Raw genomic sequence first — 14,074 nt, 5'->3', positions numbered from 1 at the left:
GCACTATTGTTATTTATATGCAGAATCATTTTCACTATGTTTTCATGAAAACTGTGTTACTTTGTGTGTTATTACAGGAATTCAGAAAAAAATGTTGCAATCTTTCTGTATTCAGATAGGAATAGGTGCTAGAACAGTGTGCAGTGTCTGCTAACAAAAAAAAGTAAACAGGTGTGAGGGGCATGGAATCATAGTGTAAGTGACATTGTACAGGTTTATTCACAGATACCAAAGAAGTACAAGAAGCAAAGTGCAAAATAAAGGGTATTTTTCCATTAGCTGAATACTTGTACTTGCCTTTGAACTGAAGGTGACCTTGCAGTTTTATGCAATATATTATTTTTGGTCATTACCTTCAGAGTTGCCATAAAACGTTAAAATGGAAGGACTTTTTATTATTTCATTTCTGTAACAGTGGGGTTTCTACCTAAATGTGATGTAATATAAGGACTATAAAGCAAGGAATGGTATCGTTTTTGGGATATTATGTCTCCATGTTGTTTCAGTCAGGGACATTCCTGCTTGCATAGTGCTCTGCAGGGCTTTGTGAAAGAGGCAGCCTCCTTTTTTGTGCCTTTGCTCCAGTACTGAGCATTCCCATAGGCCAACCACTCTTGGGGAAGCTATGGAAAGTTTGTTATGACTGTGCAGTTATAGTTTAGTTTATTCTGAGCCCAGTTGTGATTCTTTCTGTTTATTTCAAGGAATTTAGAACATGATGAATCAAAGTTGTTCTTTTGAGTGCTTTGTGAGGTCTTGTCTTTTGGTCATCCCTGGTTGATTTATAAGCACTCTTAAGACTGAGCACTGTGAGATCTCTAAGGTCATTGGAGTTAGAGGCCATTCTAATTTGAAAGGGAATTTGGACTTAAAAATGACTGAATTTTTTTTTTTTTTAATAAACCAGCACTCTTTGGGGTAGGAGGTGACTAGAGTGTGCACGTTTTATTGGCTCAGTAGCAGTTTAAATTGCTGTAGACAAAAATGGGCTTGTGTCACCTTGTATAGTCTCTATGTAATCTTCAAATAGTCTGGTTTTCATTTCTGTTATGTTCATAAATTGAGCTTTACTATAAGATAGGTGTAAAAGATGAAGCTCATTATCTGAATGAGGAACTGAAATCGACCCGACAGCTGTAGGGCAAGTTAAGGGGGGAATCATTATGCAATTGAAAGGTAAAATGATAATTTTCTTTTTGCTTAAGCTTTTAAAATAATACAAGCTTTCTCTTGTTACTGTAATCAGAGAAGTTACTTGAATCTAATTTGGTTCTGGTTTTTAATTTTTTTAAATTGTTTTCCTGGATGATTCTTATTATCAATACTGGTGGGAATCACAATTTATTTTAAAAAAAGAGTAATAAGGGTTTAATGTCCACAGAACTTTTATAGTGAGAAGGACTGTGATTTCTGTTGTTTAAGACCAGCAGTCAGCTAGTTGTTTACCATGAATTCAGTTTATGCAGGGTTGAACTCATTAAATGTCAGTAGATAGAAGTTTGTTTACCCATCTGAAAGATGTCTTTCCTTCTATACTTCATATAAAACTCCTTTTCCCAGTGGCAATTACTTTAACATTTTGTAACCTGCTTTCTCAGTTTAACTGTGCATGTTCCTCTCCATCAGTTGTTTGACAAAAGCTGTGTCATATTTTGTGGTAATTAACCTCTCTGTGTGAATCTATAATTAATTTTATACAGAATTAATATACTGACTGTTTTAGAAGGGAACTAATGAACTTCTCACTGAAGGAGAAAGCTTAGATTTTACTTTAGACAGGCTTCATGCCTGGAACTTTGTTCATAGCTAGACAGTATAAGAAAATCCAATGTGATGTTATTTATCTTACCTGTAAGTGAGTGGGCAGTTAATGCATGAGTCAAAACTCTTGGCTGATTTCAAGAGAATAAAACAAGCCCCGAATGAATGAATTTCCGTAGTATAAGGAACACTGTGGCACAGACTTGATCTGCTGTCCATGGATACTCCTGCCTTTTGCTATGACCAAAAAATCACAACTATGCATATTCTAATCTGTGTGACTTAAGACACAGCTGCTGGTAACTCTTTTTTCATGTCATGAAAGATGGATTTACTTAAAGCTGAGCATTGCAGGTGTTTTGTTTATAAGTTGGGAATGAAGTGACAGCTAAATTGCTTGAGAAAGGGATTTTGAAAAATAGTTCGAATTATGTAAAATACAAAAATATGACACTGTACCTAAGAAGTGATGTCCCTGAAAACTGTTGTGGCAGTTTTTCAATCGGATACCTCATCAACTGTTTGTCATTACAAGTGAGATTGGCATTGTTTTCCTGAAAACCATTTTTTAAATATCCAATTTTTATTGATTTCATCTTTCAGTTTCTTAAAAGAATACAGTAGTGTAGCATACTTATATATCTGTAAAATAAAGAGAATTGTGCTTGAAGAAAATGTTCACATTGCAAATTACTTCCTTTTAGTGTGTATGTTATAAGAGGAACACAGAATTACACTAAACCTAATGTACCCTTGGGTTGATTTACATGCAGGAAGTGAAGTATGGAAGACTGAGTGGATCTTTAATTTCTTGTAGTTCATCTAATTGCATTCAGTTAAAAGTTGCATTTGGTCTACTTCTGTTTTGTAAAAATTTAGTTTCATTTGTTTGTGGGAGACAGCTCCTGCTTTCCTTCGCTTGAAATGACTGACTGAAATTGCAGTCTAGGGAATTAATATTTTGGCAGCTTCAATACCTGTTCAGTTTGAATGTCTGTGGAAGTCCTGTGTTAAATTCAGCAATGTGAAAGATAAGTGTAGAGTTGTCAACAGAAATTGCATTCTAGTCTTGAAAGGGTCTCCGATGTTAAAAATCCTTTAGGATTATGATTAACCAGGACAAGACAGCTCAAGGAAAGTTTTTTGGGTTTTTTTTTATATATTAAAAAGGATTTTTTTTTTAGGATTTTTCTATCATTACTGTTTCAGAAGAACAATTCTGGAAAGAAGACCTGTTTTTAACTTCTGTAATCCTGCTATAATGATTCTCTTAGTTCATTCAAAGGAAGTATACAGAGTTTTTACTGCTGAAACTTTCCGAAGATTTCTGCAGTACCACTTGATTGCCTTCATAATTTGATCTGTTTAGGTTACTTTCTATAGATAATATCCTGCCATGTAAGTGAAAGAGCAGGAATGAAGTATTTTTTATAAGTGCACTTTGGCAGAGACCACATATCTTTGGAAAACTTATCCACTGTTGTTGCAGTAATATTTAATACTGCAAATATTACATTATAAGTGTTTGGAATCTTTTAATGCAGCTATGCCATTGCTCATATCCTGTTTCTGCCTACTGTCATTACACAATAAATCTGTTTGTCAGATTTACCTGTCAGCAGTTACAATGACAGTTTGCATAGGAATTGTTTATTTCTAATTTAAGTAAGACGTAGTATTGCATTTTCTTTCATATTTTTGCCAACTTGATTCAGGAGGTTAACATACTTTGGTTGCGTTCTTGTGCTGTGCTTGTATGATTTTTTCTCTTTTTTTTGAAAAGTATGCCATGCCTGAGTATTGGGTTTTGTCATACCTGCAGTGCTGATCTCCAGGATATGATGTCCTGAAACAGTTAACTAACATGAAAGATATTCCAAAACTATATATTAACAGATTGAAGTGCTGAGAGATTATTTATAAAATGTAGAACATCACCCACAATGTGTCTGTCACAGATGGAAAAAAATGAATGTATTGACAAGTGTCTAATCCATTGAATAAGTTTATAGACGTAAAATTCTACTCAAAATTGCCAGAAATTAACAGTTTGTCTTCAGTACTGGGTGTGAATTATCTTAAACAGAATCAAGTCTTTGTTGCCTGTTTATCAGAAGAAAGTAATTTGCTTTCATTTTTTGAAAACAACTGAAATTTCTTCCTGCAACATTACTTAGGCAGCATGGTGCAGCTTTAACTTCTGAATTTGGTAGAGATATATACAACATTCTCATTCCCTTCCAGAATGAATGTGCTACAGAAACTTGCCATGTATGACTAGATTTCAGATCTTCCAGACTGTTAAGTGCATGGGTTATTTCATGTCTTGGTTATACTATGCATGTTTAGACCAGCTGTTTTTGTTTAGTTGTAAGAACTAGCAACAACTAAAGTGATCTACTGTGTGGTCAGAGAGGTACCCACACAGCACAGATTTTCAGTGGAAATGGAATGGCTGTATTTGAGGACAGATTTTTATTCATCTAGTACCTCATAAAAAAAGTACTGGCTTCTGAATTAATGTTTGGAGTTTTTTCACATGTTCAATGAAGGAAGAGCATGTTTGTGTTCTAAAATACCAAAAGACAACAATTCCAACTTTGCTCTTGTTGACTGTTGTGGTCTGAAACGTGCTGGCTACATCCCATAGGTAGATCTTCCCATACTGGTAGAATGTCTTGCCTGCCTCATCAGCCTCTGTAATGTTTCTCATTTTTGTAGCAGAAATTACTGCTATGGTACTCAAGCCAAGATTTAGGCTTCTGTATGAACATGAATCATTGTAGTATCTTCACACTTCACTCTTCTCCCAAGCAGTACAAATAGCAACCTCTTAATGCTGAATACAGGCAAATTAGATTTCTGAAACTCCCACCAGTGTTTTGACCTTGTGCATGTACACTGTTCAGACAAGTGGAGCTGGGAAATCATGATGTAGTATATAGTAACTGTTGTGTGTTGTAGCCTTACATGTTATTTTATAAGAGGATATAACTAGTCAACATACTCAAAATTTTAATAGTATGGTTTCTGTTAATAATGCAGATAAAGTAGTGGCTGAAAGCAAAAGTTGGAAAAAATGTAGTAGACAGCATTTTTTCATAATGATTATTGCTTTGGCAGGTAGAATACAAATTGGGTAGAATGGTGAAATATGATTAAGTGTAAAATTAGTTTTAATATGGCTTAAGAGAAACAGAAAGCTTGATATTGTCGAGAAGCAATTTAATAAACAGTGTTCATATGAGTTACAGTTTGAAGTTTATGACCACATTTTGTTAACCTTCTTTGATACTTCATCTCCTAAGAATGTTTCCTTCAACTGAGATGCTCGTGTTAAGGGAAGATATTTTACTCACACTGTATTGTGGAATTTAAATGAAAACTGCTGATTGTTAAGTACTGTTTGTGTGTTTAAACATGTCTCATTTAAACATAGTACAATACACAGAGAAAAAACATTGTGAGTAATAAGTGTTTTATCCCATCTACCTTTTGACAGGAGAATTAGATGACAGAGAACAGGCAAAGCTGGAAGTAAAAGTATGGGATCCAGATAGCCCCCTTACTGACCGTCAGATTGACCAGTTTTTAGTTGTAGCACGGTAAGATTAAAATCCTCTAATGAAAAAAAATTCCTTTTCCTTTTTCTACTTACTATTTATTTCCCTATATTGCGTTACTCAACTTGTTTGCCATTTTGCCATTTTTTCCCACAGTTAGCTAAAAGAGAAAATCAGACCATAGTCTTCTGCTTATTTATTGGAGCTACTAATACAGAAGAGAAAAAGAGAGTGAGCACTTTATAATGCTGTATCCTGTCTATACAATAGTAAAAATTGCATGTCCCTGTTGAATTTTCAAGCAAGCCAGAGGGCTATGGATGTGAACATGCATCTGCTCAGAAGATTACAGTTCCTGGTAGATGCTCCATAGAACAGAACTCAGAAAACAGAACTACTTCAGTCACCAGTGATATAATACCTTGATGTGTATGAATAGACCATTATGGGGACCCTGAAAAACAAAATCTGTGTGAAGATTATGTGCATTTTTGAAGAGTTCATTGGTTGCCTTCACATCCCTCCACTCCCCATTTTGCAGCTATTTTGGTGAGCTGAATTAATACACTGGGAAGCTGAAAATGTTCTCAGATGAGCATACTACTAAGCAGTCTACTGGGAACTGACAGAGAAGAAATGAAAATATTAGAGAAAAACATTCTTCTTTGTCCCCTTCCTTAAGACATCATGTGTAATGCTGTGCTCTGACCAAGACTGCATTTGTTTAGAAGTTGGTAGATTTCTGTAAAAAAAGTTTGCTACTTAGGGAATGGGTCTTGGACATAACATATTGTAGCTATCCAGGATCTTGTGGTAGGCAATCAGGAATGTCCATCTGCAATCAGGTGTTACTGAGATGTTCTTCTGCAAAATTCAATGCATATTTGCAAGCTGCTTTTGAACTGACTGGAGCTGATTCCAGGCTCCTATATGCTTATATTCACAGGCTGCAAGATCACAGTTCTCTTGCATTAAGTGCATCTAAGACAAATTTTCACCGATTTCTGACAAACAGTTCTATGATTATTATGGCAGGTTTAAATTCACTATGTTGTGTGCTTGCATGTGAAGGTTTTTATTTTGCTGTACCATTAAAAGGTACTTGAGAAACAGTGGCATTGGTGGTATGAACTGTTAAACTGTGCTTACAGACTCAGAAGATATTTCTACTGTGGCCTAACTGCAGTTCACTGGGTATTGGCTGTGCTGCCTTGATTTCCAGTGAGAATGATGTTTCTGTGGTTCTTGGAAGAAATGTTCAGTTTTGCTAATTCGAAATTCTGACAGCAAGAGCTTTTTCCTGAATGCTTTCTTATATGTGGTTTTTGGTTAAATGTGTGTATGCTATCTGTATTTGAAATTTTAAAAGCATTTTTCACATCATCCCCTTTACATGCTGAATCTAAGGTGAAGAGTTGCTTGGAGGCTTTAGCTTTTTCAATCACACAAGCATGCTCGTTTGATTCTTTAGAAAGTGTTTAAACACTCTCTTTCTCTATTTGTAATGCCCATTTGCAAGAACATTTTCATTTTGCCTAGGGCATGCAGTTTACCAGTCTTATAAGTTTTGTTTAATGTCTCTGGTAGGAGAGACAATTTTACTTAGTTTATATGTTGGGTCATTCTCTGCCTGTCACTAAGACCTAGGATGTGGTAATCTGCTGGATATCAAGGTAAAATTTATAGAGATTTTGAAAGATCTCTTAAGTTTGAGCTCCCTAAGTGGTTGGTCTTGATTGTGGTTTTACAAATCATGAAAGTACCTTACTGCTACTACCAAAGCATAATTTGAGCAAGGGCCTCTAGCTTCAACTAACAATTATTTCTCTAGGAAATGCTTGAGGCACCAAATTAATTGGTTCTGGTTTTGAGCTTGTTTTTGGGTATCGTTTTTATGGCATTGTGAATTCCAGCACCATTTTCTACACCTCTCAAATAAGATTAAGCTTCATCAGCCAGGTTGGGTTTTTTGGGTTGTTTTTTGTTTGTTTGTTTGTTTTGGTGTTTTGTTTTTTTGTTTTGTTTTGGGTTTTTTTTGTAGTGTCTTTTGGCAAATGTTACTCTGTGTCTACTTAACTTCCAAGAACAGGATTCTGAGAAGCTGCATCAGGAGCTGAAATCTGTCCACACTTGCAAATAGTAAAATACTCTAGAAGTGGATTGGTAGAACTGAAATGATTAGCATCCACACTGTGCACGTTTTGAGCAGTTTTACTTTAAGGCTAACTCTAATCTGGTCCTGTGGATTAAATAGCTAGAAGTATGTGGAACTACTGTTTAATTTAACATAAATTCATTTTGTATGCTACAAGATACCTTTTAATGTTGGTTAAAGTACAGTGGACAAAGATGCTGGGGACAGTAGCTTTGAAAGTCCATTCCAGATTTGAACTAAACCCAATAAAGATGCACCCTGTTTTGCCCAGTCATCACTCTATCATTCCTAATATACAAGACATTTTTTTTTTTCCTTGTGAGACCCTGTGTTCTCTTTCTAACTCTACAGTTCTAACAAATTGCATAGTATTAGCATGTAGAAACTCTTCTGTTGTGTTCATAACATAGTAGTCCTGCTTTTTTTTTTTTTGTCAGATCAAAAATTATCCTGACCAGATTCAAACTCAATCTGGACAGATTCTGAGTTCTCTAGACCTGACCCTTTTGGTTTTTTTCATTTTCTTTCTGTCTGCTAATTGGGTCTATAATTCATTAAATTAAAAGTTTTTCGTACATTGTAGTTACCTTTATGTACTTTATGATGCAGTGAAACAGTTAACTTCATTTTATTTGTTTAATCTAAGTAGATAATCAACATAGCCTTCTGCAAGAAATATATCTTTAAATCAAGCTATTTCCAGATGTGTGTTGCCCCAGCTTATTTTGAAGACTAATTAAAATAGCCTGAAAGCATTTCATCTCGTAAAACCCTTAAAATTTTTTTGTTTTATTACTTTGAAATTAAAATGGTATCGCATACCTCTGGCTAATGTAATATATTTCTCTTCATTTGAATGCCTGCTTATTTTTTAATATAAAATCACAGAAGAATGGAAAATCATGTGTTAGTAATTTTGAATTAGAGCTTAGTCCTTCCCGTGTTTTTTCCACTTTAACATTTTCTCTAAGACAGAGATTATATTAATTTTCTGTTGGTTTCTATTGATGTAGTTGTAAGTTCTTATGGCATACGGAGGTTTATTTGCTACATGTATTTATCTTACATTGAGGGAGGAAACACAATGCAGCTTCAATTAGCAATGGGGTTTTCATCACACTGAGGAAAAGAATACACTTCCTGACTGAGAACAGCAAGTAAAAATATTTGAAATTGTGCTCAAATAGTAATACCTCCCTCCTTGCAACATAATTCAGTGTAGTCAGTGGTAGTGGATAAGACCTCTAAAGCTTCTAAATGGACATAAATATGAAAGAGGTAGTAATGAAATTTAATGATAGGATTGCAACATAAATTTATGTGATAAAGATGTTGAAAAGTATGTCAGTACTACACTTACAGGACTCGTTTGTTAGCAAGGTGTGTTATAGCATCTAATGGTAGGCAGATGGTCTGGCAATAAAAAGGAAAGACATTTTCACACTAAGTTTACTATGAGTATCAAAAAAACCCTGTGTTTCTGGGTGTCTGTTGTACTTGGTCAATACACATTTTTTCCTATGTACATTTTATGTTACTCTATTTCTTCTTGGCCAAATTAGTTTGAAAACAGCTTACTCAGACTGGGAGCTGAATTTCTTCTAGCTGCTTTATTTTTATTTTTTTTAAATAAATTTTGATCTAGTGCATTATAAAAAGTATGCAACAGTGTCTTCATAGACCTGCAATTTGGAGGTTGTAAATCTCCTCTGTGATTGAAATTTCAGGATGGAGATGGATGGATCATTATTTAAATCATAAATGTGAATTAAACTCTCGTCATATGAGTCAGATTCTATTTCTGTTAATCATTATACATACATTCCATTTCTATTCATTTAGTAATAAAACTGAAGGCTAGTTGTGGTGCACAGGGGACATTATATGTAATGCCACCTCCTACCCTAAATTTGAGTGTCTTTGAGAGAAAATAGTAGTGTCAGGTGACTTCATATTTATCACGCCATCTTTCTTTGCTCTCTAAATATTGAACTCATAACAATGAAGCATAGGACTATACAGACAGTTGCTTAGAAATGCAAGGAAAAATTTGTCTTCTGGAACAGCATCATTTTGTTATTAATATGTTCTTTGTGTCAGATTTTGCATTTTCCAGTAGCCAGAGTCTGAGGAGTATTTTTCGTCTTCAGTTAATATTGTGCTTATGAGATATCTCCACTGTTAAGGAGAAATCAGATATTAATTGGCTGCTTGTAGAATGCTGTCATTGATAGCAGTTTAAGAGGTCATCTTTTAGGACAATTTCCAACTCACAGTGTAAGGAACATAGATGTTCTAATAAGGAAAACAAAAAGCTTTCCTAATATTAAGGAAACCACCAAAGACCCACAATTAATTTCCTCAGAAATGTTAACTGAGGCAAGACATAGGTCTCATTCGTTAGTTTGCAAATATGTAAGGAAAACTGAATTTTTTGATTCACGTATGCACAGATATGTTTTTGGTTTTTTTTACATTTGTCCAGAGTATACCCACTGCTCATCTTGTATCACTGAAACAGACAATCAGTGGATGAAAGTGAAAAACTTGAAAATAAGCATCCTCAGATGAAAATCTGTGTCTCAAGTGGAGTTTTGTGCATACAAGTTACAGCTACTGACCTAGGTCCAGAATTTTCTGATTCTGATTTGGTGCTTGACTGCTGTTGCTGCCAGGGAGACTTGTGACTCTTTTTATCCTGATGGATAATCACAGTGGTTCCAGATTTTCTTTGGTAAATAACACTCAGAACTAGTTATTGGTAGGTAATTTTATCTTTAGAAATGTGTTATGACAGGCTCTTGCATTTGCTGCTTCATAATTTTATTGGCTACCAGTAATACTAATCTGCAAAAATTTGAACAATTACTTCCTTTATTGTCTTAGACATAATTTGTAATAAACATGGAGTAATATGTTTTCAGTGTTCAATACTTAATCTGAAGTGTTGTCTGCATGTCAAGCACAACAAAACAGTGATGAGTTGTTTCATCCCTAGAGTTCACTCTCAGTTTTTTCTGGACATAAACATTCCAAGTTTTGATGAATTTGTGGGTTTATTTCATAGTCTTAGGTCCTGGCACCAGCTTATCTTAATTTCTTTAATGATTTTATGGTTGTCAGCTACAATTTCTGTTATAAGTCCTTGAGAGAATATTCTTGGTTCTGGTCTTTAAGATAATTAAAATGAGGAGAATGTATTTAAAGTAACACTGGATCATTTGGTTTTAGCCCTTAAAGCTCCAATACCTTCTTGCTGATGCAGCCTGTGCAAAGATTGATCTCTCTGCTGATATCACCAATTGTTTATCATCAGTTATTGTTATCAAGATATCAGATAGGGAAGTGTTTGTCCCGCTGTACTTGGCGCTGGTGAGGCAGCACCTCAGGTACCATCTTCAGTTTTGGGCTACTCACTACAAGAAGGACACTGAGGTGCTGGAGCAAGTTCAGAGAAGGGCAAGAAGGCTGCTCAGGGGTCTGGAGAGCAAGTCTTATGTGGAGTGTATGAGGGAACTGAGGTTGTTTAGTCTGGAAAAGAGAAGGCTGAGGGGAGACCTTACCACTCTTTACAACTACCTGAAAGGAGGTTGTAGTGAGGTGGGGGTTGGTTTCTTCTCCGAAGTAGCTGGTGATAGGAGAAGTATTCTCTTCAAGTTGCTCTAAGGGAGGTTTAGAGTGGATATGAGGAAAAATTTCTTCACTGAAGGAGTGATTAGGAATGGAATGGAATGCCCAGGGAAGTGGTTGAGTCACCATTCCTCAATATGTTAGAAAAATGTATAGGTGAGGCACTTCAGGACATGTTTTAATTGGCATGGTGGTGTTGGGTTGATGGTTGGACTTGATCATAGAAGTCTTTTCCGGCCTTAATGATTCTGTGGTTAAAGTCCAGCTCTGCCAGCTACGTATTTCACTGTCTCTATGCTTTCTGGCTTTAGCTTATTTTGGGAGGCATGGGTAGTGGTGGTGTCTGTTTGAAGTCTCAATACTTTAACTACTTGTTGAATAGCTAATTTATGACTAGCTTGCTGAGCACATTTTTTTTTGGTTACATGAGTTTATTGTTATTAATGAATGAAATATACTTTGAATTAAGTATTAACAGTTATTTGGACTCTGCCAAGTTAATCGAACATTTATGTTAAGCAGTGTTTAAAAGAAAAAAAACTGGTAGTTTGACTGTAGCCTCCGTTAGCTTAATCTGATTTTTAATTTGGTAGCAGGTAGGTGAAGATAATAGTGTATCATCTGGATATTGGCATTGTTTATTTTCTGGGACTTTTTTTCCTTTTAATATTTTAAAAGTAATTATTTAATATTATTAGGGAAAAATCACGGGAGGAAAAATGACAAAGCATTTGACCTTTGTATCAACATGTTCCTCATCTCTGTATTTTAAATGGAAAATCATAAATAACATATTTAAATTATTTATAAAATTAATATTGAATTTAGGTTTCGATTGCATGGCTAGATTATACAGTGCACTGCAAATCACTTTTAAGGTTTGAGTCTAGTTACTGTTTAAAAGCCAAATGTTCTAGAACTCCTACACTTATTGTCTAAAAAAGTCACTGTTTTCAATTTCAGAAGTTTCCAGGAAGAGGTGAACTAGAGGTTAGATTGATTTTAGCATTCAGCCACAGACATACACCCTGTCCTCCCTCCTTCCCAAATGGCAGACTGTGGTTTATGGTGGTTCTTGTTTTGTGCTCATGTACCCCACGCAGCATTCCTCTGACTGTTGTAATCCTCTCATACTCAAGTTCATCAATTACTGTCTCTTCATCACATATTCAAAGGAAACCTAACTTTATATTCATGTCCTACTTTCAGCTTCTCATACTCAGCAGCATAATTCGCAAACTCTTGGGCTCCGAAGTCACCCTAAAAATGTTGATGTGCTAGAGGGTGACTTGTGAGGATATACTCCTTTTAATTTTTGTATCATGCTCTGATTTTATTTTGGAACTATGGTCAAAGACAAATAGTGTTAATTATGCAAAAGGAAGAAGCTGGTAGGTAACAGCAGAAGGGAGATAGTCATGCTGCATGCTGCTTCTCTGATTTGAACAGTAATGACAGAAGGATCACAGGAAAGGCTGTTTAGCCCTTATCAATGCCAACATGTTTAAAGGAGTTGACTGACTATCAGGAAATGTGTTCACAATAGAGCCTTGTTCTTGAGACTGATTTGTGGACAAATACTGTTTTATGTACTGTCAAAATTTTTAAAAAGAAAATAGAATCTGCATGTGTCTTCTTGTCACATATTGCCATCTCTGCAAAGAGGGAACAAAGGTTGAGGAGCAACATTTGAATGTAACTTGTTTATTCCACCACCTTTAGAAATACAAGCAGTTAATATCTGGAGTGTGTGAATCACTGCTGTTGAATCTTAACTCTATCTCTGAAGTTCTTGGCAGCAAGTCTGAAACATGTACTCAGTATTCAATGGTTCGAGAATTGACGTAAAATTTCAATAACAGCTGTTATTACCAGTTTCTGCAGGATCAGTAATACACTTTAGTGGGTTAAACTCTTGACCCACATGGCATTATTTTATTGCTGGATATCACGATTATAGTAGACAGCAATGTGACATTTTCAGTGTGTTGATTCATCTTTGCTCGTTTCATGTATGTTATGCTGAGTCCAGTCATATTCTCTTATGCATCTTTCCCTTCATTGTGCATGATATATGTAGGAAGAGTTTGCAGTTTAGAACAGTCACTGTTGCACTAATTCTCCATCTCTAGTTCTTATCTTTTGTTTCTCTAGTAAGTATAATAAATGTCACGTACAATTCTTCAACAAAAATAGAAAGAGAAGGAAGTAAACATTTCGAGAAAAAAGTGGCCAGTTCAATATGCTGGAATGCTTTTAATAATTATGCCGAGAGATCCATTTATATTATATATATTACTTAAAACCAATGAAAAAAAAGATTGTGAAAGTACCTTAGACTCCGCTAATGTGCTTTCTTTGCCCCACTAATGGAAGCAGGAGACATGCATTCTTGAAGTGATTATAATTGTTACTGATTTCCTCGTGGGAACGTGGTTAACCCCCTTTAAAAAATGTGTTGTGATTTCTTAAACCTTGTTGTGGCCCTTCACTTTATGAAATAATACTCATGGTTGTAAAGCCCAAATTGAAAAGGATCTTTGACTTCATAATTAATAAAAAGTTGTACATTTAAAAGTTGGTAAAATAGAATTCTCTGAGTATCTTTTGTTTTTGTGCTATTCTTGTATGTAGGTTGTTAGTTTTTGGGGAGAAGGTAAGATGTTTTACTGCAGTGTTTAATGACTTGTGTCTAGCAAATTGTCCTTTGCTAGCAAAGATCTAAAATCTTACGAGTAACGAGATCTTGACTTCTATTTTTAAAAGAACATTTCCATAGATGTGATTTAGTCTGGGATTAAAAAAGAGGTTACATCTTCCTGTGCATTTACAATCCTCTGTTTCTCTGTTGCAGTGCGGTTGGCACGTTTGCTCGAGCGTTGGACTGCAGTAGTTCTGTCAGGCAACCCAGTTTACACATGAGTGCAGCTGCTGCTTCCCGAGACATCACACTGGTAGGTGGCTT

At 35.3% G+C, this 14,074-nt stretch overlaps 1 protein-coding gene across 2 annotated transcripts in view; it reads left to right on the top strand.

The window, feature by feature from the left end:
- Positions 1 to 14,074, top strand: part of MTA3 (metastasis associated 1 family member 3) — a 132,985-nt gene that overhangs the window by 45,029 nt on the left and 73,882 nt on the right. For both annotated transcript variants that reach the window (XM_071739499.1, XM_071739498.1), the window contains exons 7-8: positions 5,264 to 5,366; positions 13,964 to 14,063. In XM_071739499.1, the coding sequence (XP_071595600.1) occupies positions 5,264 to 5,366; positions 13,964 to 14,063 (203 nt within the window). The remainder of the gene's footprint in view (positions 1 to 5,263; positions 5,367 to 13,963; positions 14,064 to 14,074) is intronic.

This window comes from Heliangelus exortis, chromosome 3, assembly GCF_036169615.1.
Source record: "Heliangelus exortis chromosome 3, bHelExo1.hap1, whole genome shotgun sequence".
NCBI lineage: Eukaryota > Metazoa > Chordata > Aves > Apodiformes > Trochilidae > Heliangelus > Heliangelus exortis.
This window is presented reverse-complemented; position numbering and strand designations above follow the sequence as displayed.